This window comes from Microtus pennsylvanicus, chromosome 1, assembly GCF_037038515.1.
Source record: "Microtus pennsylvanicus isolate mMicPen1 chromosome 1, mMicPen1.hap1, whole genome shotgun sequence".
Classification (NCBI taxonomy): domain Eukaryota; kingdom Metazoa; phylum Chordata; class Mammalia; order Rodentia; family Cricetidae; genus Microtus; species Microtus pennsylvanicus.
The window spans coordinates 107,371,463-107,396,765 of NC_134579.1; the positions used below are offsets into that span (position 1 = coordinate 107,371,463).

At 46.5% G+C, this 25,303-nt stretch overlaps 1 protein-coding gene across 3 annotated transcripts in view; it reads right to left on the minus strand.

The window, feature by feature from the left end:
* Positions 1–24,412, minus strand: part of Tpst1 (tyrosylprotein sulfotransferase 1) — a 55,818-nt gene extending 31,406 nt beyond the window's left edge. For all 3 annotated transcript variants that reach the window (XR_012910984.1, XM_075977802.1, XM_075977799.1), the window contains exons 1-2: positions 24,211–24,412; positions 2,048–2,996 (exon numbers count right to left, since the gene is read on the minus strand). Coding sequence is in view for 2 of the 3 variants with exons in the window: in XM_075977802.1 (XP_075833917.1) it covers positions 2,048–2,892 (845 nt within the window). In the remaining variant the exon portion in view is untranslated. The remainder of the gene's footprint in view (positions 1–2,047; positions 2,997–24,210) is intronic.
* Positions 24,413–25,303: the final 891 nt, after the last annotated feature.

Here is a 25,303-nt window from a genome sequence, read left to right on the forward strand (position 1 = left end):
ACCAATGCATAAAATTCTGTCCAGCCCTTCTATGGCAACAGAACAGAGCCTGCTCCTACCCAGCAGGTGGGAAACTCCCCAGTAGACAGTACTCAAGAAGGCCGTATTCACAGAAAGCATAAAGTAGTTCTTTCACTCACCAAATAAACCATAGACACAAAATTCTAAACACTCAATCTGCCAAGTAATTTAAATGAACTCCAGAACAAGGCTCAATACTTTTAGAGTATTTATAGAAAGTACAAAAATACCCAAGACCCAAAATAGTAATATTCACAATGTCTGGTGCACAAATAAGCAGAAAAACGTAATGAGTAATGAGAAAAATAATCAAACAAAACATGAATAAATCGGGGATTATGAAACACATTTAAAAGCTATTCCATAGATAGTTACCCAAGCAATGACATGAACAAAAAAAAAAAAACCCTCAAATAAAATCTTGATAGGTTTTTTGGGGGGGAGGGTTGTTTTGTTTGAGGAAGGATCTCAGCTAAGCAGGGTGTCAACTGGCTTGCCTGGAACTCACTATATAAGTCATGCTGGTCTCAAACTCTGTCTCCTGAGCTCTGAGAGTCAAGACATATGACACCATACCCATCATCTAATCAAAATTTGAAAAGTATCATGCATTCTTTTTCATTGCTGCAGAAGATAAGATGGAAGAGGGGCTGGAGAGCTGTCAAAGTGAGAGTGCCTGCTGCTGTTGGGAAGGACCCAAGCTTGGCCAACAGTGCCCATGTCGAGCAGTGCACAACCCTGGTACTCCAACTCCAGACAACCTGATAGCCTCGTCTGGTCTCTACTGGTATTGCACTCACATAGCACACAAATAAAATAAATCTTTTTTTAAAAAGATGAATGAGCTTCCAGAATAAAATAGTAAGATCACCAGTCAACACGTGTGTGTGCATGCACGCATGTACACACACACACACAAAGAAGAGAGTGCACAGAGTTTGGGGTTAGCCTAACTGGTTTTTGGTCTTGCTTTGGTCCATTACTTCCTCACTGTGCCCCTTCCCTACACTGTGGAGCAGTAATGTATATTCTGTACCACTGTATACTGGAAGTATGTGATCTGCTTTTTTATCTTAATTTTATAAGGGAATATATAGGAATAAAAGTGAAATTTAAGTATAACCAATTTACTCTCCTCAATTTTTTAAAAATTTATTTATTTGTATTTTATGTACATTGGTGTTTTGCCTGCATGTCTGTTGTGTAAGGGTGTCAGATTCTTCGGAACTTGAGTTTCAGACAATCATGAGCTGCCATGTGGGTGCTGGGACTTGAACTGGGGTCCTCTGGAAGAACAGTCAATGCTCTTAACCACTGAGCCGTCTCTCCAGCCCCTACTCTACTGAATGTAGCAGCAACTTCTATTCGCATGACCTCACTGTAGGAATAAAAAAGTCAACAACAGATTATCAGTGCCAGGACAGCTAGTTCAGGAAAAAGAAAGCAGACACTGACATCTCACCAATGCTAAAATCACTGTTGTATGCATACTGAACTAACAATCTTCTTATATGAACTAGGTGCCCAGATTTGGAGATTGTCTAGCCTTTTGTAAAAACACAATGTATCTTTCACATACCCAAAAGCAAGGAATGCGGTTCAGTCCTTTGGAAAAATACAAGAGCCCACCAGGGGCAAGCTCTGGAGTCTAATCTGGCCTTGCTCTTTCTGTGGTTGATCAACCTCCTACCTGCAGGAGATAATGATGTCCTTATCTGTCCCTGTGACATTTTCTAAATTCAGCTTGGTGATGTGACTTCAGTACAGGGTTTGCCCAGCAGCACTGTCCCCAGCACTGCACAAACACACTTGCCTATATCTTTTCTCTTCTTTCTTGAGGCAGGGTCTCTGTGGCCCTGACTGCTCTGCAACACTTCACAGACCTGGTTGGCCTTGGACTCACAGAAGCTTGTCTCCGAGTCCCGTGTGTGTGTGTGTGTGTGTGGCCTGAGTGAATGGCACACTTCTACATCTCCATCATTTGAATACAGGGTCAGAAAGAAGAAGAAACACTGCATGTACTCACTTTGACAGAGACACTCCCCCAGCTTTCCCGATCATTTCCTCATGGTGCAAGACTGAATGGTTCCATGGGATCTGGAGGAACTTCAAGAGCGTTCTCATCCACCGTTCAGGGTGTAAGACAAGCTGTTCATAGTGGACCATCATGCACTTTTTATACCCAACCTCCACACACTGGTTGTACATGGTTTCTATGGCCCGATTCCACTTGGTCAAGCAGTCCCTGTAGCTGTTCAGGTCAAATCCCGCTATGGTTACTTTTCGAGAAATCATGGAATGCACGGATGCCCGGCCATCTCGGATCATCAGGAGAAATTTGGCATTGGGAAATAACCTAGCAAGGTAAGTCAAAGATTTCAGGGCAAAAGGATCTTTGTTACATAAATAAGGTGCTGGCTCCCCGTGTTTAACAATGACCTCCAGAAGGAAGGCTTGCATGGCAGAATCCAGCACTTCATCAGTGACACCAGCCTCGTCCAGGCGGATCTTCTCTTTACTGGACCGGGACCACATCTGCTTCAGGGCAAGGATCCGCGGGATGACCCGGGTTTCCTCTCCACAGCGGATGTCAGGATGTGCATCCAGCATAGCCCTCATGAGCGTTGTTCCACTCCGGGGCACACCTCCAATAAATATTAAAGGCATATCTTTGTGATAGGTGAATGTTTTGTTGTCTTTGCTGTCCAGGTCAGGTCGCACAGTCGTCTTGGGGTTCTCCAGTCTAGCTGGCTGGCTGTGTTCCTCTATTCGGTGATGGCACTCCATGGCATGCTGGCCCAAGTAAAACACTGTCACAGAACTAATCACCAGACATGCCAAAAGTAGGTTCTGCTTCAGCTTTCCCACCATCTTGATGTGGTTATCTTCTTTTTAAACATATATTTTACTCAAAATTACTTTTGTCAAGAAATGTTCAGGCCATGGAGATTCTACTTCAGAAAGATGGTCAGCATCTGGTAGAAAAACAAAGATTACATTATAATTGTACCAGTCAGCAATGGTTCTAGCCAGAAAGCAGCAGAAGCGACCTGGATGCTTGACTCTCCTAAGAATGTAAGATCCACAGATGTGAGCAAACAGTGAGGCACATGGTGCAGATCTATAACCCAGCTACTCAGGAGGCTGAGACCAGCAGACTGTATTAAGGCCAGTCTACATTCGAGGACAGCGTGGGTAACTTCGTAAGTCTGTCTCAAAGTAAAAGGATGCTGGGAATACAGCCTAATGGCAGAGTGCTTCCCTACCATGAAGACCCTCTAGAAGAGAGCCCCATCCCCTCAAACAAACAAAAAATGCTTATAATTAGAAACAGCTTTTTTTTTATTTAACAAACATGAAGCTATGCACCTGGCTCATAACAGAAAAACAAAACCATTTTTAACAGCAAATTTAGCAAATATTTAATACATTCCACTTGTATTCAAATTACTACACACAGAAATACACATCAATCTTCTAGCTGTTCCATCCTCCTACCCGCAGAGAGTATGATGTGAGTGTGTCTGTGTTCTCTAAACATACCCTACTGACTCTGTTTTCCAGCAGGATGCTAACAAAGACAGAAAAAAAAAAACATTCCAGGCTGGGGAGATGGCTGAACCATCCTGCTGCTCTTGCAGAGAACATGGGTCCAATTCCTAGCTCCCACATGGTGGCTAATAATCATCTATGACTCCAGTTTCCCGGGATCTGATGGACTTTCCTGGCTTCCATGGGTGCCAGGCACATGTGATACATACAGACAGACACACACACACACACATAGACAAAATACCCACACACATAAAATAAAAATTTTTAAAAATCTTAGAAAAGGAGGAGGAGAATATATTCTGAGAGTCAGGACTTCCAGCTCTGGCCCAGTGACAACGCAGCCAATCCCCCTCCCCTCAGCAATTATTGCTTGATTAACAACTGGGCCTTTCAGTGCTCTGGAAATCAAACAACCTAAGAACATTTACAACTGAACACTACAAAAGCAGGTCAGAACAGCGAGTCTGTAACTCCGCCACCCCCCAGCTCAGTAGGTAACATGAGCTGCAGGACAGTGAACAGTTGGCACTGGTAGCTTTTGCTCTTAAGTGGAGGGAGCTTGTTAATCTGAGGTGGGGAACAAGACACGTGCCCAAGTGCACTGTCAAGCTGAACAAAGTGAGCAACTCTAGAAGGCTGAGGCTGTGCCGGCTGGGCAACGCAGGCACAAAGAAATCAGGAATGGAGACGTTTGTACGGCTCAGATTTACAATCCTAAGACTTTGAGGCAGGTAAAATGCCAGGAGTTTGGTGCTAGCCTGGGCTATATACTGAAATCTAGGTCAGACTGGACTAGTAGATACCGTCTGAAAAAAAATTAAAGAAGGAGAAGAGGGAAAGGGAAAAAGAAAAAGGAAAAGGAAGACTTAGATGTACAAACAGCCTGAACTTGACAGCTCCCCTGCTCCAGGCCAGATGTACGGGTGGAAGAGCTTAATGTCTCAGTGGTCTAAGCCACGCACTAATCAAACACCCGCACACAGTATATAGTGTATCTACACAGACAAGCTTACAGAGAGAAGAGTCCGCAGAAGCAGGAATTCAACTGCCAACAGGCAGTATGGACTTTGTCCAGTAGATGAAATCTCCTGAATGCCCTGCTGTCACAGTTGCACAACTATAAATCTAATAAAATCATTGAGCTCTAACAATGGGTGAGTATTATGACACAAATCACACCTCAACACAGCTGTTTTCTAAAAATGAATACATAATTAAAAAATGGTTTAATGGTCTCAGCGAGCTATACCAACCAAAATCTGGTTTTCGTTTATTCATTTATTAATCCATTTGATGCAATGGAGTGTCTAGTATTCTGTCAGGCATTGCACAGACTTCAATCAAGAACCCTGAGAAATATGCTGAGATTAAAAAAAAAGATTGACTTAATTAAAAAAAAAGACTACAAGGGGCTGGAGAGATGGCTCAGAGGTTAAGAGCATTGCCTGCTCTTCCAAAGGTCCTGAGTTCAATTCCCAGCAACCACATAGTGGCTCACAACCATCTGAAATGAGATCTGATGTCCTCTTCTGGCCTGCAGGCAGACACACAAGACAGAATATTGTATACGTAATAAATAAAAAGAAGACTACAAATAAAAAGCATTAATTAAAACAACTGGTAGCAATACAGCATTAAAAAGTCTTAATACAACAGAGACCCACACTGGAGCACTGGACTGAGCTCCCAAGGTCCCAATGAGGAGCAGAAGGAGGGAGAACATGAGCAAAGAAGTCGGGACCACGAGGGGTGCACCGACCCACTGAGACAGTGGAGCTGATCTACTGGGAGCTCACCAAGGCCAGCTGGACTGTGACTGAAAAAGCATGGGATAAAACGGGACTCTCTGAACATGGCGAACAATGAGGGCTGATGAGACGCAAAGGACAATGGCATGGGGTTTTGATCCTACGTAATGTGCTGGCTTTGTGGGAGCCTAGCCAGTTTGGATGTTCACCTTCCTAGACATGGACGGAGGGGGGAGGACCTTGGACTTTCCACAGGGCAGGGAACCCTGACTGCTCTTTGGACTGGAGAGGGAGGGAGAAAGGAGTGGGGGGAGGGGGAGATGGGTGGGAGGAGGGGTAGAAGGGTGGGAGGAGGGGGAGGGAAATGGGAGGCTGGGAGGAGGTGGAAACTTGTTTTTTTTTTCTCCTTTTCTCAATAAAAAAAAAGTCTTAATACAAAATAGTAACCATTATATGGAAGGCACTCCTAAGATGTTATTCCAGGATTTAATTTAAAAGGGAGTATATGGGAAGGAAAAAAAAAAAAAAACAATGGCAAGAAGACCAAGAAACAGAAAACAGAGTAAGAGTCAACCCTGGAACAGCAACGTTCTGGTTGATGAAATTAGAACTATATTATAAGGATGACGGGGACCTTCCCAAACTAGAAGAGGGGGGCATTCTATAGAGCTGAGGGTCTGCTTCACCCAAATGACAACAGGCCCAAGGATGACACACAGCATGACAATTTTAAACATACAGGAAACAACTCAGCAGGACATTAAAAAAAAAAAGAATATAAGAAGGGGGCTGGAGAGATGGCTCAGTGGTTAAGAACACTGGCTGCTCTTCCAAAGGACCTGAGTTCAATTCCCAACACCTGCATGGCAGCTCACAACTCTCTACACAACTCAAGTAGATTTGACTCCCTCACACAGACATGCATGTCAAACACCAATGCACATTAAACAAACAACAACAACAACAAAGAACCAAAGGGCCAAATAACCAGCCAGATGTCTCAACTCAATGTTTGTCCTTGTGTGTGTGTGCGTGTGCGTGTGATGTATGTGAGTGTGTGTCTGCATATAGAAGTCAGAGGTCAACCTTGGTGTCATCCTCAGAAGCACGAGCCACCTCCTGAGACAGAGATTTCTCTTGGCCTGGAACTCACCACTTGTCACACTGACAAACCAGTGAGCCCCGAGGCTCGACCTGTCTCTACCTTCCGAGCACTGGGATTACAAGCAAGCACCACCACACTCGGCGTTTTTTTACATGGGTTCTGGGGGTCAAATTCACATCCTTGTGCTTGCTAGGCAAGCACATTACTAAAGCCTTCCCTCAAATCAGTCTTTCCTTAAAAAAAAAAAACTTACTTATTAAGTAAACAGTGTCTTATTATATATACAGTATTCTATCCGCAATGCATGCGTGCAGGCCAAAAGAAGGCATCTAATCTCATTACAGATGAGCCACCATGTGGTGGCTGGGAATTGAACTCAGGACCTCTGGAAGAGCAGGCAGTGCTCTTAACCACTGAGCCAATGCTCCAGCCACCAGTCTTTCTGTCAAAGTGGCCCTTACTTAGGCTACGATTTGAAGAATGAGTAGGAGCAAGGCAGCATGAAGTGAAGGGCATGCTGAGCTCAAGAGCCCGTGTGGAGAAGGCATTCGAACACTGTCAAGGAGAAAAGGCCAATGTAGTTCCAAGGCAGGGAACAAGGGGGCAGATGAAGAGACGAAAGCAGGCAGGGCTGGACTCCAAACCTCACAGTGCCAGTCAGGATGATGACTGTGCAGCATCATTAAATGTGACTGATTGTAAGCAAGAGGCACTTGATCAGACTTAGGATCATTCTAGCCAAAACAACCTTGACAACGAATAAAGCTGAAGGACTCCCACTTTGAAGTTTCAGAACTACAAAGCCACTGGAATGACGCCGACCTAAAATGACTAACAGAAATAGAGACTGTCCAGAGCAACGAGTTTATTTGGAAATAGCAAGAGACCGTGACCCAGGATTCATGTGCCATGACAGGGCATTCAAGGGGAACTGTTTAAAGACAGAGGGCTTTAACAGAATTCAATTCCTCCAACACACAGCAGAAGCAGAGAGCTGTCTTCCAGTGGTTTTTCTTTACCTGCACATACAGTGCTTATATACACATGTGCACACATGCACACAACATTTGTGTGTGAGCTCAGCAAAGGGAGGTGGAGACAGTGCTGGTCAGCCTGTGTAACCTGCTTGGCGAAAAAAAGGTGGAGGGCACCGGAGGAACGACACTGGAGGTAGTCACCTGGCCTCCCAACATGTGTGTGCCCACATGTAGTCCGGACAGACTGAGACTGGGAGAGCGCTTGCCTGGTATGCACGAAGCACTGAGATCATCCCCAGCATCACATAAACCCAGCATAGTGGTATATGCCTGCAATCCCTGAACTTAGGAGGTGGAGGCATGAAGATCAGGAGGTCAAAGCCAGCCTTGCATACATACAAGAGACCCTGTTTCAAACAAACAAAAAGTCACAAAATTGTGTAGAAAAAGGTCAGTTTTACTATATGTAAGTTTTTGTTCTTTTATTTTTCTCTTTTGGTTTTTCAAGACAGGGTTTCATTAAAGAAACCCTGGGATTTCAGGCGTGCATCACCACTGCCCAGCCTGATTCTTCTTTTACTTTTATGTGTGTGTGTGTGTGTGCGCGCGCGCGCGCACACGCGCGCGCAGGTGGTGGAGGAGTCTAGATGAGGGTGCTGGATGCCCTGGAACTAGAGCTGCAGGAAGTTGTGAGATTCGCCCGACATGGGTGAAGAGCAGAATCCACGTGATGCAGGAGCATAACCACTGAGCCGTCTCTCAAGCTCCTGTTTTTTCTTTTTAGTGAAGGAAAATTTGAGGGGAACTGTGATATTTTGGAAAACAAGAAAGTGAATTGACCAAACGGTACTCAGTGGTGTGGGTCCAGTGGCAGGGAATGAAGTGAACGGCAAGTGTTACTGATACCGACAGAGAAATGATTCTAGGAAAAGTTCTCAAGTCTAGTTCACAAATTCTTCAATGAAATCTTCTAAATGACTGAAATCTGGACAAAGCACACTCAACTCAGTGAAACAGGGCAGAGCTAATTTTCGAGGCTTTAACAATGGTTGCTTTATCTTTGGGTTGTCACGGGAGTGTCTTCCTAACGGGATCCATTTGTTTCAGGGCTTTCTGAGCATGCTACAGGAAAGCAGAGAAGCAAAACTACACAGAATTATTCCGATTGAGCAAGGCTTTCTGATAAAAACTTACACATTTCATATTTTAAGTTATATTTAACTTGCTAACTTTTGACAACTGTCGGGACTCAATGGATGACAGATGACTCAAAGTTACCTTAGCAGCAAGGAAAGTCAACTGAAGGCAGGGGTGTGACTCTGGTAGTGTTTGCCCAGCATGCATAATGCCTTGGCTTCTATCCCCATAAGGGGGGGAAAATCCACTCAGTTGTAAAACAAAAACAAACAACTAGCTACCCTTCTAAAATCAAAAATAAAAAGTAGATGCTTACCAAAACTTAACATGGTGAGCTGGCCATGGTGTCGCATGCCTTTAATGCCAGCACTCAGAGGCAGAGGCAGGTGAATCTTTCTTTCTCTTGAGTTCAAGGCCAGCCTGGTCTACAGAGAGAGTTCCAGGACAGCCGTGGCTAAACCCTGTCTCAAAAAAGTCAAAGAGAAAATAAATAAATAAATAAACAAGATGGCCATGGCAACTGTCCCAGTACTTAAAAGCTAAGGCGAGAAAATGAGGAATTCAAAGCCATTCTTAGCTTCAAGGTCATCCTTAGCTACATATGGATTTGGAAGCCAACCTGACCTAGAGACTCTAGCTCAAAAAAAGAAAAGGTTAACATGGCTGATGCCTACAGTGTCTTATACCATTAGCAATTTCCCACTACCTATCCTGAGCATACTGATAGTATCAGAATATATCTCAGAACATAGATCTTTGTGGCCCTACATGTGACTTTTGCACACTTAACAGGCCATCAAGGTCACCAAATGGGTGCTCCAGCTAAGGACAGAAGGATCAGTTGGGCACATTAGCCAGACAAAAATACCAAAAAAAGCCAGGCGATGGTGGCGCACGCCTTTAATCCCAGCACTCAGGAGGCAGAGGCAGGTGGATCTCTGTGAGTTCGAGACCAGCCTGGTCTACAGAGCTAGTTCCAGGACAGGCCCCAAAGCCACAGAGAAATCCTGTCTCGAAAAACAAAAAAAAAAAGTCCAAGAAACGGTCTTTCATGTCTGCAAAACATTTTCCTTATTTTTACTAACTTATGAAGTTCGACTTCCTCTTTGGATGTTTCTCAAGCTGGAAGACCACAGGTCCAGACTGCAGCTCTGCTACAAGGGGCCTCGGGTCACCCCACTTCACAGATGACCAAGCTGAGGCTCAGGCAGCATGTTCTCCTCAGCACTTCCGCAACAAGGGGCCTCGGGGTCATCCTGCTTCACAGATGACCAAGCTGAGACTCAGGCAGTATGTTCTCCTCAGCACTTCCCTAGGTCTCACCAAATCTTCAAATGTCCTTTTGCATTTTATCTTACATATTGTATTTACTCCAAAAGCTGTTCAATCCCTACAGCCCAAAGACTTTGTCTACGCGCCACCTCCACCACAGCAGGCGTAGTGGAAAGACAGTGCACATCACATGCAGTCATCTTCAGTGAGCTTCCAAAAGGACCCATCTGGCAGCAACATTCTCTAGCTAGGAGACAGTGTCAAGCATGAGGTCCCTACTCACATCGTGATCTTATTCCTCTCAAAGCCTTGGCAAGTAGCCCTTTAAGAAAGCATGGGGCCGGGGATATGGTTCAGTGGATAAAACCCTAGCCAGGCAAGTGTGAGAGCTGGAGCCTAGAGCACACATAAAAAAGTTGGACGGGCATGGTAGCTGCCTGTGATCTTAACACTTGGAAAACAGTGACAGGGATTCCCCAAGGCAAGCTGGCCAGTTAAGACTCGCCAAATCAGTGAGAGACCTTGCCTCAATAAAGTGGAGAGAGATTGAGGAAGACACTATTGAGTCCAGGCCTACACACACACACACACACACACACACACACACACACACACACACACACAAACCCTAAAGAAAAAAAATGACATGGCAGGGCTGGAGAGACAGCTCAATGGTTAAGAGTACATACTGGCCTACAGTGGTGGCGCACACCTTTAATTCCAGCACTCAGGAGGCAGAGGCAGGAGGATCTCTGTAAGTTTGAAGCCAGCCTGGTCTACAGAGCAAGTTCCAGGACAGTCAGGGAAACACAGAGAAACCCTGTCTCAACAAACAAACAAGCTAACAAACAAAGGGTACATACTGTTCTTTCTGAGGACAGTTCACACCTGGCTGTAAGCCCAGCTCCAGGGGGAATCTTAATAGCTTTGACCTCTGTGGACACTTGCCTACACACTCACATACCATGTACATAATTAAAATAATAAAAAGAAATCTTCTTAAAAGACATTGAAGTAGGAGGACTTGTTGGGAAGAAAGGGTCCAGTGGGAGAAGGAACTAAGAGAGGACCATGGGAGGGTATAGTGAAATATTTTATATATGTGAATATATTATATGCAAATATTTCACATATATACTACATATATGTGAATATGTTATATTCGTATATATTATATATATATGAAATTGTGAAAGGCTAAGTCAGTCAAAAAAAGAGAAAAGAAAAAAGCACAGTAAAGGCTGGCCTGACCATTTCCCTACCCTTCTACCAGTGTATACATGCAAGTGTATATGGACATCGTGTGATAAGAGAGAGGCCTCTTCCCAGCACCTTAAATGCTGTATCATGTCTTTTCAAAAAAGTACGAGCAGTGTTTTCTCAGTTGGGGCCTTTACAGAGATAAGGCTAAATACAACCAGCACAGACCTTAGAATGCTTAGTTTCACTTTTAGCTTCAAGAGGAAGACGAAGAACTGACATGCTGTAAAACATAACTTAACACTCTGACCAGAACTGGTCCACTGCAGCCTGTTCTTCCTCTTTCATTGCTTATGTACAGTCCTGGAGAACAAGGAAAAGGCTTTCCATGCTAGGCAACCATTCTACCCGCACTCCGCAAAATCTCCACAAAATTTCCAAAGTACTTCAGCACTGAGCTGGAGAGATAGACGGCTCGGAGGTGACCAGCACTGGCTGCTCTCCCAGAGGAACCAGGTCTGATTCCAGCACCCACATGGTGGCTCACAACTCTGTAACTCCAGGTGCAGGGAATCCTCCTCTTCTGCCCTCCATGAGCACTGCATGGATGTGGTACACAGGCACAGAAACAGGCAAGACACCAAACTCATAGAATAGATAAATATTAAAAACAGCACTGCCAGATGTGGTGGGGGACACATTTAATCACAGCACTCGGGAGGCCAAGGCAATTGTGTCTCTTTGGGTTCGTGCCTTGTGGCAAGCTCCAGGCCAGTCAAGGCCATATTTGAGACCCTATCTCAAATAAATAAATAAATAAACAAACAAACAAGAAAAATGAATTAAATAAATAAAATAAAACCAGTAATGACTGGCCAGCAAGATGAGTTCATGAGTAAAGGTGCTTGCTGCCACATCTGACGATCTACATTCAATTCTCTACACTCACATTAAAATAGGAGAACAGACTCCTGCAAGCTATGCTCTAAGCTCCACCCACCTCTCCTATACACATATACACATAATAAATCAGTGAAATTAAAACGCCACACTGTGCATGTGCAGAAGCCAGAGGACAGCTTGAGGGAGCTGCTTCTTTCCTTCCTTGGGCTTAAACTCAGGCTGACAGGCTTGCTGTCAAGTGTCTCTGCTGACTCATCTTGCTGGCCCTGCTCCAGATTCTGTAGTTTTTTTGTTGACTGGAAGCAGGGAGCAGGAATGACTCAGCAGTTAAGAACATTGACTTCTCTTCTAGAGTGTAGTGATATTTTGTTTGTGCTGTAACAAATGAAGTTTGCCTGAAGATCAGAGTGCAGAGCTAGCCATAGAGGCCAGGCAGCGGTGGTACATACCTTTAATCCCACCACTCAGAGGCGGACCTCTCTGAGTTCAGGCCACCCTGGGCTGTGCTAAACTGAGTCAGTCTAAAAGAGAAACAGAGCCAAGCAGTGGTGGCTCACACCTTTAATCCCAACACTTGGGAGGTGGGGACAGGAATGATGTGGCTGGGTGGAGAGAGGAATATAAGGCGGGAAGAGACAGGAGCTCAGGACTCGGTCTGAGGTTTCATAGAGATGGCATTCAGTCTGGGGACTTATAGAGACAGGATACCTATTTGGTCCGAGGATCTCATAGAGGTAAGAGCTAGTAGCTGGTTGCTCTGCTGTGATCTTTCAGCTTTCACCCCCTAATATCTGACTCTGAGTTTTTATTATTAAGATCAATTAGAAATCAAGTTATACCACAGGACCTGGGTTCAAGTCCCAGAACACGGCAGCTCCTAACTGTCTAAAACTATAGTTCCAAGGGAACTGACCCCTCTTCTGGCTTCAGTGAGCACGAGGCACTCATGTGATACACATGACATACTTGCAGGCAAAACACCCATATGCATGACATAAAAATAAATACATCTCCCGTCTTCAACACAACTCCTAAAGCTAAGGCTCACGGAATAAGTGTAGAAGAGCGGCAGGAACATTGTAAGACCAGAGGGCAGGAAGCTGCTGTGAGGTTTCCTCTCCTAGGAATGCGAGAGAAGCTACACCATGAAGCTGCACCAACTATGGTGTGAACAAGGATGACACCTACAGATATGCTGACGTGGAAGAAGGAAAGCTCAGGAGGCCTCAACCCTAGACAAAGAACTCCAAGGATGGACCTGACTGGAGGCAGCACACTTCAATAAGCATGCTATGGTCAGGAGGAATGCGAGCAGGCCAGGCATTAAGAACTGCCCCTAACATCCAGGATACACTCCGCGGCGGGGGAAATACAAGCTAAAAGCCCAAGCACTTTTGAAAGTTCAAGTTAAATAAAATAATGTCTAGGAGTTGTATTAAGAACAGTGGAGGCGTCAGGTGGTGATGGCGCACACCTTTAATCCCAGCACTTGGGAGGCAGAGACAGGTGGATCTGAGTTTGAGGCCAGCCTGGTCTACAAAATGAGTTCCGGGATAGCCAGGTCTACACAGAGAAACCCTGTGTTGGAAAAACCAAAACAAACAAACAGAAGAACTCTGGAGGGTAGGTGAGTGAAGGAGGACATCTAACGAGACTAGTGAGCCGACCTGCTGAAACTCAGCAAGGATCACTGTTGGCTCAATATAATGATCCATTTTTTAGATACATAGGACATTTGTCAAAAGACGATAAGATGAGGCCAGCAAAATGGTTCTGCAGAGTGGTTAAAGGTGCTTGCCCCCAGTGATGCAAGCCTGGGACCTGAGCTCTGTCTCCAGAACCAGTGTAAAGGTGAAAGAATCTACTCCAGAAAGTCGTCCTCTGTTCTCCACAAGTGCACCATGGCGCGCACACGCACACACGCACACACACGTGCACACATGCAGGCGGTTTTGCTGACTCAGTCCTCTTCTGGATTTTTCAACTCAAGTCTAACAGTCAGCTATAAGCCATGGTAATCAACACATTTTCGTGCGCAAACACACACACACAAGGGAGGGCTGATCCAACAGTTTATTTCCATTCGGCCACTCAATCAAGCTTATGCCTTCCTAGCAACTTTGTAGAATTAATCCAGACAAGGGAAAGGAGACGAGAAGGGGGCGCCGAGTCCGTCTCACAGCCAGGTGGTCACAGGAGATGGCAGCTGAGCTCGGTCTGAGTCACGGCATGAGTTAAAGCACTGAGTCACAGTTTCCTCACCCACAGAACAAGAGCAATGACAAACCCTTTCACAGCAATCAGGGTGGAATTATGGAAGGAAGGTGCAGGGAGTGGAGGAAACAAGACACCTGCAAGGCTCTCCCTTCTAAAGAGTAGCTTCCAAGGCGCCCACACATGCTGGTCCTTGTCCCCCACCTTGCCTGCCCTCAGGACTACTCACACCAGCGCCAGCTTGTCGACAACTGCCTGTGCTCGCCTCCTGTGTTGTTCCCCTTTTCCTTCACACATCTCCTCAGGGAGGGCCGCTGTCTCTGGGTACTCTTTTTCCATCCTCCAGCCCAAAATCAACCACTTCCCCTTTCTGCAACCTCAAACGACTGGGTAAAAACATCTTGTGTTCACTCAGACAGACCACTGTGAGTGGTTAGTTTACTCCAGCAGACTGCAATCTTGGTGAAAACCCATCATCAACCAGTGTGCTGTGGATACGTGAACAGTAGGTGAGGATAAAACCAGGAACCCATGGGTAAATATGAAGCAAAGTGTTTCCTAAATCTTCTAGAAACACCTATAGAGTCACCTGAAACAAAGAAATATTCAACAAAATAACCAAAATAAAACAAAGAACTACAAGTAAACAGAAACAAAATCGTCTGAAAGCAATGTATTTTGTGTGTATGCGTGTGTCTGTGTACCACGTATGCCTTGATGCCCATGGAGGCCAGAAGAAAATGTTGGACCCCTTGGGACCAGGCTTACAAATGGTTGTGAGCCACCATATGGGTGCTAGGAATTAAACCAGGTTCTCTGGACTAGCAACCAGTTCTCTTAACTGCTGCGCCATCTCTCCAGCCCTATTCTGTTGTTAGTTCACTATCTTCTTCTTCTTGATAGGACTTCTCTGTGTAGCCCTGGCTGTCCTGGAACTCACTCTGTAGCCAAGCCTGGCCTCAAATTCAGATCCACCTGCCTCTGCTTCCTGAGTGCTGGAATGAAAAGCATGCCCAACCACTGTCTGGCCTTCTTTTTTTCTAATCAACAAAATAACTATAGAATTCATGGAAGGAGCAGCAAGACAGCTCAGTGGGCAAAGACACTTGGCACCAAGCCTGTCAGCCTGAACTCAATCCCAAGGAGGGAAAGACGCAATTCCCTCAGGTTGTCCTCTGACTTGTATACATTTGCACTGTGGCATGTGTGCACACAAGATAAAAATATAAACAACTTATCCACAGCCTATGGCTGAGCCTCAACTTTCTTCAGTCAGTTCATTCACTACCCCAGGGTGAAAATGCACTCACCATCCCCTGCTTAAAACCTCTGGTGGGCAGTTCCTCTCAGAAAGTCACCCACAACCAAAACGTAAGGCCTCTTTGGGATCCAGCCCCAGCCTCCATCTGCCTTGGCCTCTAACTCTGGTCTCCCCTTCTCCCACCCAGTGCTGCCCATGTCAACTGAAGCATCTCTGAGGTGCTTGTGCAAGGTACCACCACATCTATACCTAACCCCCACTCATCCTTTCAACTTCAAAGCCATCCTCAGTTCCATGGTACTAACATCTACCACGCCTCTCCGTTACATTAGATGGTTAATTTGTCTGCTTTTCCAATCAACTTTGAGCTCCTTAAAAACAGGACTTTTTATTTTTTTATTTTTAAATATGAGTATGTGTGTGCATGTAAGTACAGTGTCCACAGAGGCGAGAAGAGCACGTGGAGATCCCCTAGAGCTGGGGTGACAGGCGACTGTGAACCACCTGATGTGAGTGCAGGAACTGAACTTAGATCCTATGTGCGCTTAACCACTGAGCCATCTCTCAAGCCCCCAAAACTGGAACAAATTTGTTCTGAATGCATTAGTTTCGACTGCCGAGAAGTTAGTGGTGCTGGTGATGGCTGTAACTAGAGCCTGTTGTGATTTCCTGGAGACGCTGCCAACACTTCACCCTTTGGCTTACTCCACAGACTACAGCATACTGTAGTATACGCATATTGGCTATTCATTACAGCAGAGTGGTCACATTAAACGTCCTCACCAACACTCTAGGTAGCTAACACCTTCCTAAGGTTAGACTACTGGTCCTTTCTTCCAAGCTTAACGTTATAATTTCACCACCCTTAGAAAGGCTAGAAACACAAAGTTCACCTTCTCTTTCTTTTCCTTTGAGCCACCACTGGTTTGTTTCTTTCGCACGTGCATGTCTGTGGAATGCATGCATGCGTGTGTGTGCTTGAATGTGATTAGGACTCAAAGTCTTAATCACTCTCCACTTTGTTAACTGAAGTGGGATCTTTCATAGACTTTGGCTTGTCTATGAAATACACTCATCATCCCCTGCTTAAAACCAGCTCACTCCTGGGATCTTGTTTCTGGCTCCCAAGTGCTGGAAAAACAGACAGTTGCCGTTATTTCCTGGTTTCTACACAGGTTCCAGGAGTCTGAACTCTAAACCTCATGCTGTGTGGAAAGCGCTTTATGCACTGTGTCATTGTCCCAGGCCTTGGAACCCATTTTTTAATTGTACATGATGTTTGCCTGCACGTATGTCTAGGCATCACATGCATGCCCCATGTCTGTGAGGGCCAGAAGAAGGCACTGGGTATCCGAGAACTGGAGACAGAGATGGTTGTGAGCCACCGTGTGAGTACTAAGACTTGAACCTGGATCACCTGGAAGAGCAACAGGAACACTCACTTATGCACTGAGTCATCTCTCGAGCCCCTAATCCGCTCTTTATCTATTTGTCTATTACATCTGCTTGTATCAACTCACACTCTCACTAATACATAAGACAGAATCTTACCCTTATTTTGATCACTTATGCTTGATGCAAAAAATAACAAGTTCATGCACTGTGGAATTGGAAGGGAGCACCAAATTAAAGAAACATTTCTAAGAATAATTTTAGATGGGAAGAAACTGAGGCTCAGAAGGATGATTTTCTTCATGAGTCTACTTGGCAAACTGCTGGTAAAGCCGGAAGCCAGCTAGGTCTGACTTTGTATTACGGTGCTTCCCAGACAGACACACTAGGGACAAAGTGAGCAAAAGCTATGTGTGCACTGTTAGAGAAACAAAGCAGATTTAAGATTTTCTAAAGTTGTCTTCCATAAGCAAACAGTTCATATTTTCTCTGGAAGAATCATCTCAAATATACTTAGAATGATGAGAGAAAAAACCTAATCCACGCACGCACGCACGCACGCTTCACTTTCACAGGTGGGAAGCATGCATTCCCCACAGGTTTTGCCTCTCCACAGATTGCACCTGCTTAAGTCTAAGGCTGGAGAACTAGGTCTGGTCTTGAGGTAACAGATCTATAAGGAGAATAGAAAGTGCACATACAAGTGTCTTTCCTGTTAGGTTTTTTTTTTGGGGGGGGAGGGTAGGATTTTTTGTTGTTGCTAGGCAGTGGTGGCGCACACTTTCAATTCCAGCACTGAGGAGGCAGAGGCAGGTGGATCTCTGTAAATTCGAGGCCAGCCTGGTCTACAGAGCAAGTTCCAGGACAGTCAGAGCTACTTAGAGAAACCCTGTCTTGTTTGTGGTTTTGTTTTGTTTTTTGAGACAAGGTCTTACGATGTAACCGTGACTGACCTAGCACTCAGAGATCCACCTGGCTCAGCCTTCTGAGTACTGAGAGTAAAGGAGTAACCACCGCACCAAGCTAGGATTTGTTATACACATGTATGTGCCTGCGTAAGTTTATGTGTACTTCATACACACAAGTGTTTTCAGAAACCAGAAGTCGATACCAAATCCCTGAATGTGAGGTTACAGGCAGTTTGTGAGCTGCCTGATGCGAACACTAAAAACCAAACCCAGGTCCTCTGCAAAGCAGTGTGAGGGTTTGAATAAGAATGGCCCCCAAAGGATCATATTTGAATGCTTCAGTCACCTGGGAGTGGCACTATTCGAAAGGAGGAGTGGCCTTGTTGGAGGAAGTGTGTCAATGGGAACGGGCTCTGAGGCTTCAAGTGCACGCCAAGCCCAGAGTCTCTCTCTGCCCATAGATCATGATGTGGCTCTCAGCTACGGCTCCATCATCTGCTTGCATGCCGCCTTGCTCCCTGCCATGATGAAGACGGATCAAACCTCTGAAACTGTAAGCCAGCCCCCAGCTAAATGCTCTCGGTCACGGTGTCTCTTTACAGCAACAGAACGGTGCACGTGCACTAACCGCCATCTCTCCAGCCCCAGCGTAGTTTCACTATCCCACATACATCGGTTCTCCACTTCTGTTGTGGAAATTACTGCCACCAACCTAGTTACTCACAGAAGAAATTCTGCCGTCGTCTTCTTGAGAAGACAGACATGGAATTGCTCACCAGAAACCACTATAATTACAATGTTTATGAGCAACATGGAAATGCCTTATTATTATTTTATCTTCTTGCACCTTTCTGAGGACTTCATGACAGCAGCCTGTGTAACTTCTCTAGAGTAGGAAACATCCTTCAATCCGGTACTGAAAAATTAAAATGCAATCCAGAGTAACAATATCTTAAACATGGGCTGTTTCTGCCATGAAATCTGACTCCTACATTTCAAACACACAGAGCACAGAAACGAACGTGACTCACCATCTGCCTACGAAGAGTTGGTGGGGAAGGAGACAAGAGATCCTCCGCATGCCATGACGGTCACACGGGAGGTACGAACAGACCTGAGAAGTTTAGGGAAGAGCTAGGCCGACGGGCTGAGGAAGGGCAGGACAGAGGAAATGGCGCTACAGCGGAGGATCCGTAACAGCCCCATTTGGTGGGGAAGGGCACGAGCAGAAGAGGGCAGAAACACATACTGAGGGACTTTTAAACAGTCAGCTGACTCCCAGCACAAAACAGAAACAGAAAAACAGATCTGTAGCGTTTCAGAGTTACCAGTGGCCTAAACAAATGTGTTAAAACCTAATGCTTGAACCCCTTCTTCTTCATAAGCAGGAGAGGTAGGAAGGAAGAAGCAGTTCAACCTAGGATCTTCCAAAGTCTGCTCTTCATGGGAGTACAGGCACACCAACAAAATCCTCAACATTAGCTTTCTTAGAACTCTGAAAATTCACCAAAGGCTTACAAAAATCCAAGGAATGTTTATACAAGAGAGAAGCCCGACGCTCAGCAAGCAGTGAGCCCTATAGCACTATAACTGGCCTCACCCCCTCCCCCAGCTCTGAGGAAATCTTGAAAACCACCAGCCTCATAGCCATCTTTGGAACACCAGTAGCCACCGGCTGGGGCAGAGCAGAGCTACAGCTCCCAGCAAAACAGTGCTGAGTGGAATTGGAGCTCCCTTCATATGGACGGTCACATCCCCAAAGCATCTGCTAAAAATAATCAGAGACAACTAATTAGTGCCACGGCTTCAGGCAACAGCAACCACAACTGGAACAATCAAGACTAAAGATTTGGGGAATGAGATATTCAGAGAGCTTAGAAAAGCCCCCCAAATGCATGCGAATGTCTCTCAGCTGCTTGACCTGCTGTTCTGTGCAAATAGGAGATGTGGACTGAGGCACAGTGGTCAAAAGGAGTGTCAACACACACACGCGCACACACACACACAAACACACAAGCACTTCTAGGATGCTGGAGTATGGCCTTCCAAAGTTTGCTTTGCATGGAAGTAGACAAACTGGTTACCACCAGTTTTCTCAGCAACCTGAAAATTCACCAAAGGCTTACAAATATCCAGGGACTGCTTACAGAAGAAGGAAGGCTGGCGCTCAGCAAGCAGTGAGCTCTGTAACAGGTACGGTACTGGGTCGCTCCCTTTCCCTTCGAAACCTGTTCCTTTTCTGGCATTTCCTAACAGAATGAACAGAAACACCATTAGGGCAGCTACCAAAGTCCCAAGTGGGGAAGTCTTAGGGCTTGAGATGTAAATCAGATCAGTGGCAGCATGCTTGCTTAGCACACACAAGACCCTGAAATGCCAAGTCCCCCAAACTCTCCATCCTTAAATCTACCCCTGCATCCGGCGCTGTGGTGACCTCCACGAAGAGAGTCTCGTCTCTGTCTAATTCATCTTTCACAGCACTACCAATATCAGAAAACTCTTTTCAGAACAGATCCTCCAAGCTGGAGAGAAGGCTCAGCGGTTGCTGATCTTGCAGAGGACCCAAGCTTGATTACCAGCTGTGAGGAAGCTCATAAGCACCTGTAACTCCAGCTTCAGGGGATCTGACGTCCTCTTCTGTCCTTAACAGGCTGTACACTCATGTGCACAAACCTATGCAGCAGGAGGCCGCTTGTTGGTTCCTGGCCACTTAGTCCCGAAATAATCACACAGGAACTGTATTATTTAAATCACTGCTTGGCCCACTAGCTCTAGGTTCTTATTAGCTAACTCTTACATATAAATTTAACCCATCTCCATTAATCTGTGTATTGCCTCATGACAGTGGCTTACTGTAAAGTTTCAGCATGTCTGACTCTGGCAGTGGCTCCATGGCATCTCTCTGACTCTGCCCTTCTTTCTCCCAGCATTCAGCCTAGTTTTCCCTGCCTACCTAAGTTCTGCCTTGCTATAGGTCCAAAGCAGTTTCTTTATTCATTAATGGTAATCACAGAACAGAGAGGGGACTCCCACATCAAACCTATACACTCACACACAGAGATACACATACTATTAAAAATACAATAAATCTTTTTTTAAATCTATTCTCAATGGCCGTTCATGTAACCTGCTAGAGTAGAGGATGTAGAAGTAGAAGCCCATCTTGATTTCAAAGCTCTACTCTTAGGGCTGAGAGAGAGGAAGAAGATATATAAACACAGTGGACATTAAGCATTAAGATAACCCAGTGTGGTGGCTCATATCTGTAATCTCAGCATTCAGGACCCTGAGGCAGGAAGACTGTAGCAAACTCTGGACCAGCCTGAGTTGAGAATGAGATCCTATCTCAAAAAGAGATGGGGTGGGAGGAGGCATGATAGCTAGGGAAATGGTTCAGTGGGGTAAAGTGCTTGCACACAACCATGAGGACCTTAGCTTGGATCCCCAGAACCCATACAAAGCCAGACACAGTAGTGTGTGCCTATAACCTCAATGTTCCCACAGCAAGGTGGAAGGTGGAGACAAAGGATCTCTGGAAGCTTGCAAGCCAGCTAGCCTGACATATATGATGGAGAATTAGAAGAGATTTTGCCTTAGACAAAACAAGGTAGACGGTGAGGACCAAACACGTGTGCATCCATACTCACACAAATATCCAAAAAGGAAGGCAAATTGAACGGTTTTCTATAAGCAGGGGTGGTGGTGGCACACACTTTCAATCTCTGCACTTGGGAGGTAGAGACAAGAGGATCTCTGAGTTTGAGGTCAGCCTCGTCTAAAGAGCGAGTTCCAGGGCAGCCATGGCTACACAGAAAACCCTGTGTCAAAAAACCAAAAAGGAGGAGGAGGAAAGCTTTTCTATAAACTAGATACACAAAGAGATATGACCCAGCCCCTTTCTTTCCCCTTGATTACACTTGGACTCCCCAGTCCATCCTGCTGCCTCCCAGGAAAAGGGTCAAGACTCCTTTTGGAGGCTGAAGAAATTTTTCCACTGTTTAGAGTGCTTGCTGGAGGCTGGAGAGATGGCTTAGAGGTTAAGAGCACTGACTGCTCTTCCAGAGGACCTGGGTTCAATTCCCAGTAACCATGTGGCAGCTCACAACTGTCTGTGACTCCAATCTAGGGGATCTGACTCCCTTGAATAGAAAATACGTGCAGGCAAAACACCAATGCACACAAAACAATAATAAACAAATTATAAAAAACATTTTTTAAAGGGTGCTTGCTGTATAGCCATAAAGACCAGAGATGCCCTCTTCTGCCTCTATGTATGTACTGGCACAAGCAACCCCAACACATACACATGTGCAAACATTCAGACACACAGTGTATATATACATAAATGCATCTTTAAAGATTTATTTTTAATTTTGTGAATGTTTGTGTGCATGCGTGTGCGTACTTGCATGTGGGTGCAGATGCCCCAGAATGCAGGAGAGGGCACCATATCCTGTGAGCCATTGTGAACTGCCCAATATGGGTTCTGGGAACTGAACTTAGGTCCGTTTCAAGACTAGTACAAACTCTTCACTCCCGAGCCATCATTAGCTAAGACTCCCTGGTTCTAAGATTTCTAAGGAGAAATGGATGTGTGTGTGTGTGTGTGTGTATGTGTGTGTGTGTGTGTGTGTGCGCGCGCGCTTACATATGCTTAGAGACCACGGGTAGAGAGAAGAGGGAGAGACGAAGAGTCATCCAGCAAAGATGAAAACTGAGACCTGATGTTCACCAGAAATGGAGACTGAATAAACATCTTTGAAAACCATGAATAGTTGGGCAGTGGTGGCTCACGTCTTTAATTCCAGCACTCGGGAGGCAGAGGCAGGTGGATCTCCGTGAGTTTGAGACCAGCCTGGTCTACAAGAGCTAGTTCCAGGACAGGCACCAAAGCTACAGAGAAAACTGTCTCAAAAAAGAAAAACAAAAAAGAAAGGAGGAAAAGAAAACCACAAATACTCTGGGCAAAGTGGCACACGCCTTTAATCCCAGCACTCAGAAGGCAGAGACAGGTTGTCTCTCTTTAGGGACGAGGACCCCCTTCCTGAGATAAAAGTTTAGATCAGAATCAAATAAGCACAAACAACAGGCAAAAATGGCAAGCCCTTAAGAGTCCTAATACCCACCAATTTCTTCTATTCTCTGAGAGAGAGAGAGGTGTCAAAGGATCTTCAAGTACTCTAAGCAAAGCTGGGCCTACCTTCCTTGTGCTAGGCCTACCGTGTGAGTCACCATCCATGAGCACTTTACACATAATGGGTACAATTTACCTAAGGACAACGATATATATTTTACATCGTTTATTTACTAGGGTATGGGAGGCTCCAGTGGCGGTCAGAGGACAGCGTGCAGAAGCCAGGTCTCTCCTGCCACATTTTGGGCTCTGAGGCTCTAACTTGGGTGGTCAGGTTTGGCGGCAAGAGCATTTACTCCCTGAGCCATCTGCTTGTCCCTAGCAGTGTTTAAAGCATAAATCTCAGTTGCCCACTGTGGTTCACGCCTGTCATCCCAACAAGTGGGAGGCAGAAGCTGGGTTGTTTTGAGTTCAAGGCTACACAGTCTGTTCTGGGCAACCTAGAACCAGTTTGAGGTCCTAACTCAAGCGAGGAGAGGGGTAACTAGAGCCATTGCTCAGGGGGGTTGGAGCACTTGTTGCTCTTGCAGAGGATGACAGTTCAGTTCCCAGTACCCACATGGTGCCTCACAAGCATCCATAACTCCAACTCCCAGGCACTCAACGCTCTCTTCTGGCCTCTTGAGGCACCAGGCACACACGTGGTGCACATACATACATGCAGACAAAACATGCATACATCTTTAAAAAGAAAGGGGGAAAGGAACTGGCGTTAGAATCGTGGGAAGTGTCTGAAGGGTCGAGCGTCGAGCGGAAGAAAAGGCAAAATCTGGAGGTTTACTAAAGTCAGAAGACTTGAGCAGAGGAGAGAAATGAAGGGTCTCCAGGTATGATTCCCCATGAAGCAGAACCTGCAACTGCCATGGAAAGGGGGAGTCACGATGGCTCGTGCTTGCCATCCCAGGCCTTAGAAGATGGAGGCCATCTACATGATGAGCAGGAGGCCAGCCTGGGCTAAACGGTGATTCCGAGGTCAGCCTGAGCTACACAGTTAAGTTTGAAGCCAACCTAAGCTACACGCAATGAGGTAGAAGACAATGTGGGCTGCATCATTATGAATTTAGTTCGAAGTCACCAAGGGCTAATGACTGAGTTCAACGCCAGCCTGGGCTACAAAGTGCGATGTCTCATAAAAGAGGGAGGGGGTTGTCTCAAAAAACCGGGATGACGGTCTCTGTCAGGCTAGGGATGCCGAGGGAGTGTACGCAGGTGAGGCGGGATGCCTGCTGGACGGATGCGGGGGCGGCAGCAACGCCAGGGACTGCTGGGCAAAGGCAGCGGGACGCGACGGGCGGCCAACCGGGGCGATGGGGGGAAGGGGCAGGCGGGATGAAGGATGGAGGCGTCCGGGGCTCGGCGCCCGGAGCGCGGCGCCGCGCTTACCTACGATGGCGGAGGCGCAGCCGTGACGCCGCTCTGGCATCTTGGGCTTCGGCCGTTTCTCCCGGCGCCCTAGCTGGTGGCCATGGCGCCCTCCCCGGGAGCGCTTCTTCACCGCCAGGCGACGGCCCTGCCCGGCCCCGCCGAGAAGCGCACCCGCGGCCGCCTCAGCAGCGACTGACCGCTGTCGCCGCCTCCAGCTCCTGCCGCCCGCCGCCGCGTGGCCGCAGGATCTCACGCCCGCCGCCATTGGCTACCCGGACTCCGGCCGCGCGATGTGTCTGCCGCTCTGATTTGTCGGTTCCGCGGGGAGGCGGAGTTTGGGAGAGAGCCGGTGGGGCAGGAGCTGAGGGGTGGGTGGGGTCTGACATCCGGGCCCAACGTTAGGCGAGCTAGGCTGAGCGGAGGTGGGGGGGCTACCCCCGCCGCTACCTGCAGGGGTCGTGCGTTGCCAGAGCAACGGAGCTGGTGGCCTAACTGGGGGGGGGGGGGGGGGGGGGAGCCAGGCCAGGGCCAGGAGCTCTCACTGGATGTCCAAGAAGACCAACATCCCTGAAACCCAGGCAGTGACACACAAAAGAGCGTTCCTAGCAAGGCTCCCTCCCTGCCTGGCCATCGCTTGACACAGCAGTTAAGCACACAAATCAGTTTGCACAATATTCCATACCACAGGAAAGTATAAATGAGGGCTGAGGATGGAGCTCAGTGGGTAGAGTGCTTGCCCAGAGTGAAGCCCTGGGTTCCATCCCCAGCACTGCATAACCTGGAAATGGTGGTGCACGCCTCTGATCCCAATACTGAGGTGGTGGAGGCAAGAGGACCCTCAGCTGCACAGGGAGTTTGAGGCCATCCTGGACAGCGTGAGATCCTGTCTGGAGACAGATAAAGCGTATAAATGCAAGGAGCTGTGATGACCCTTATCTGTAATATCTCCGAAGGCTGTTTGAAGCCAGTCTGGGATACAAAACGATTTCCAGCCCAAAAGTGTATATTACAGAACGAGATCTTATCCCAGCCTCCCTTTGCTCCCTGCCCAGAAGCCACGCAAAGTGGTGCACACCTATTACCCCAAGACTTAAGAGGCCAAGGCAGGGTG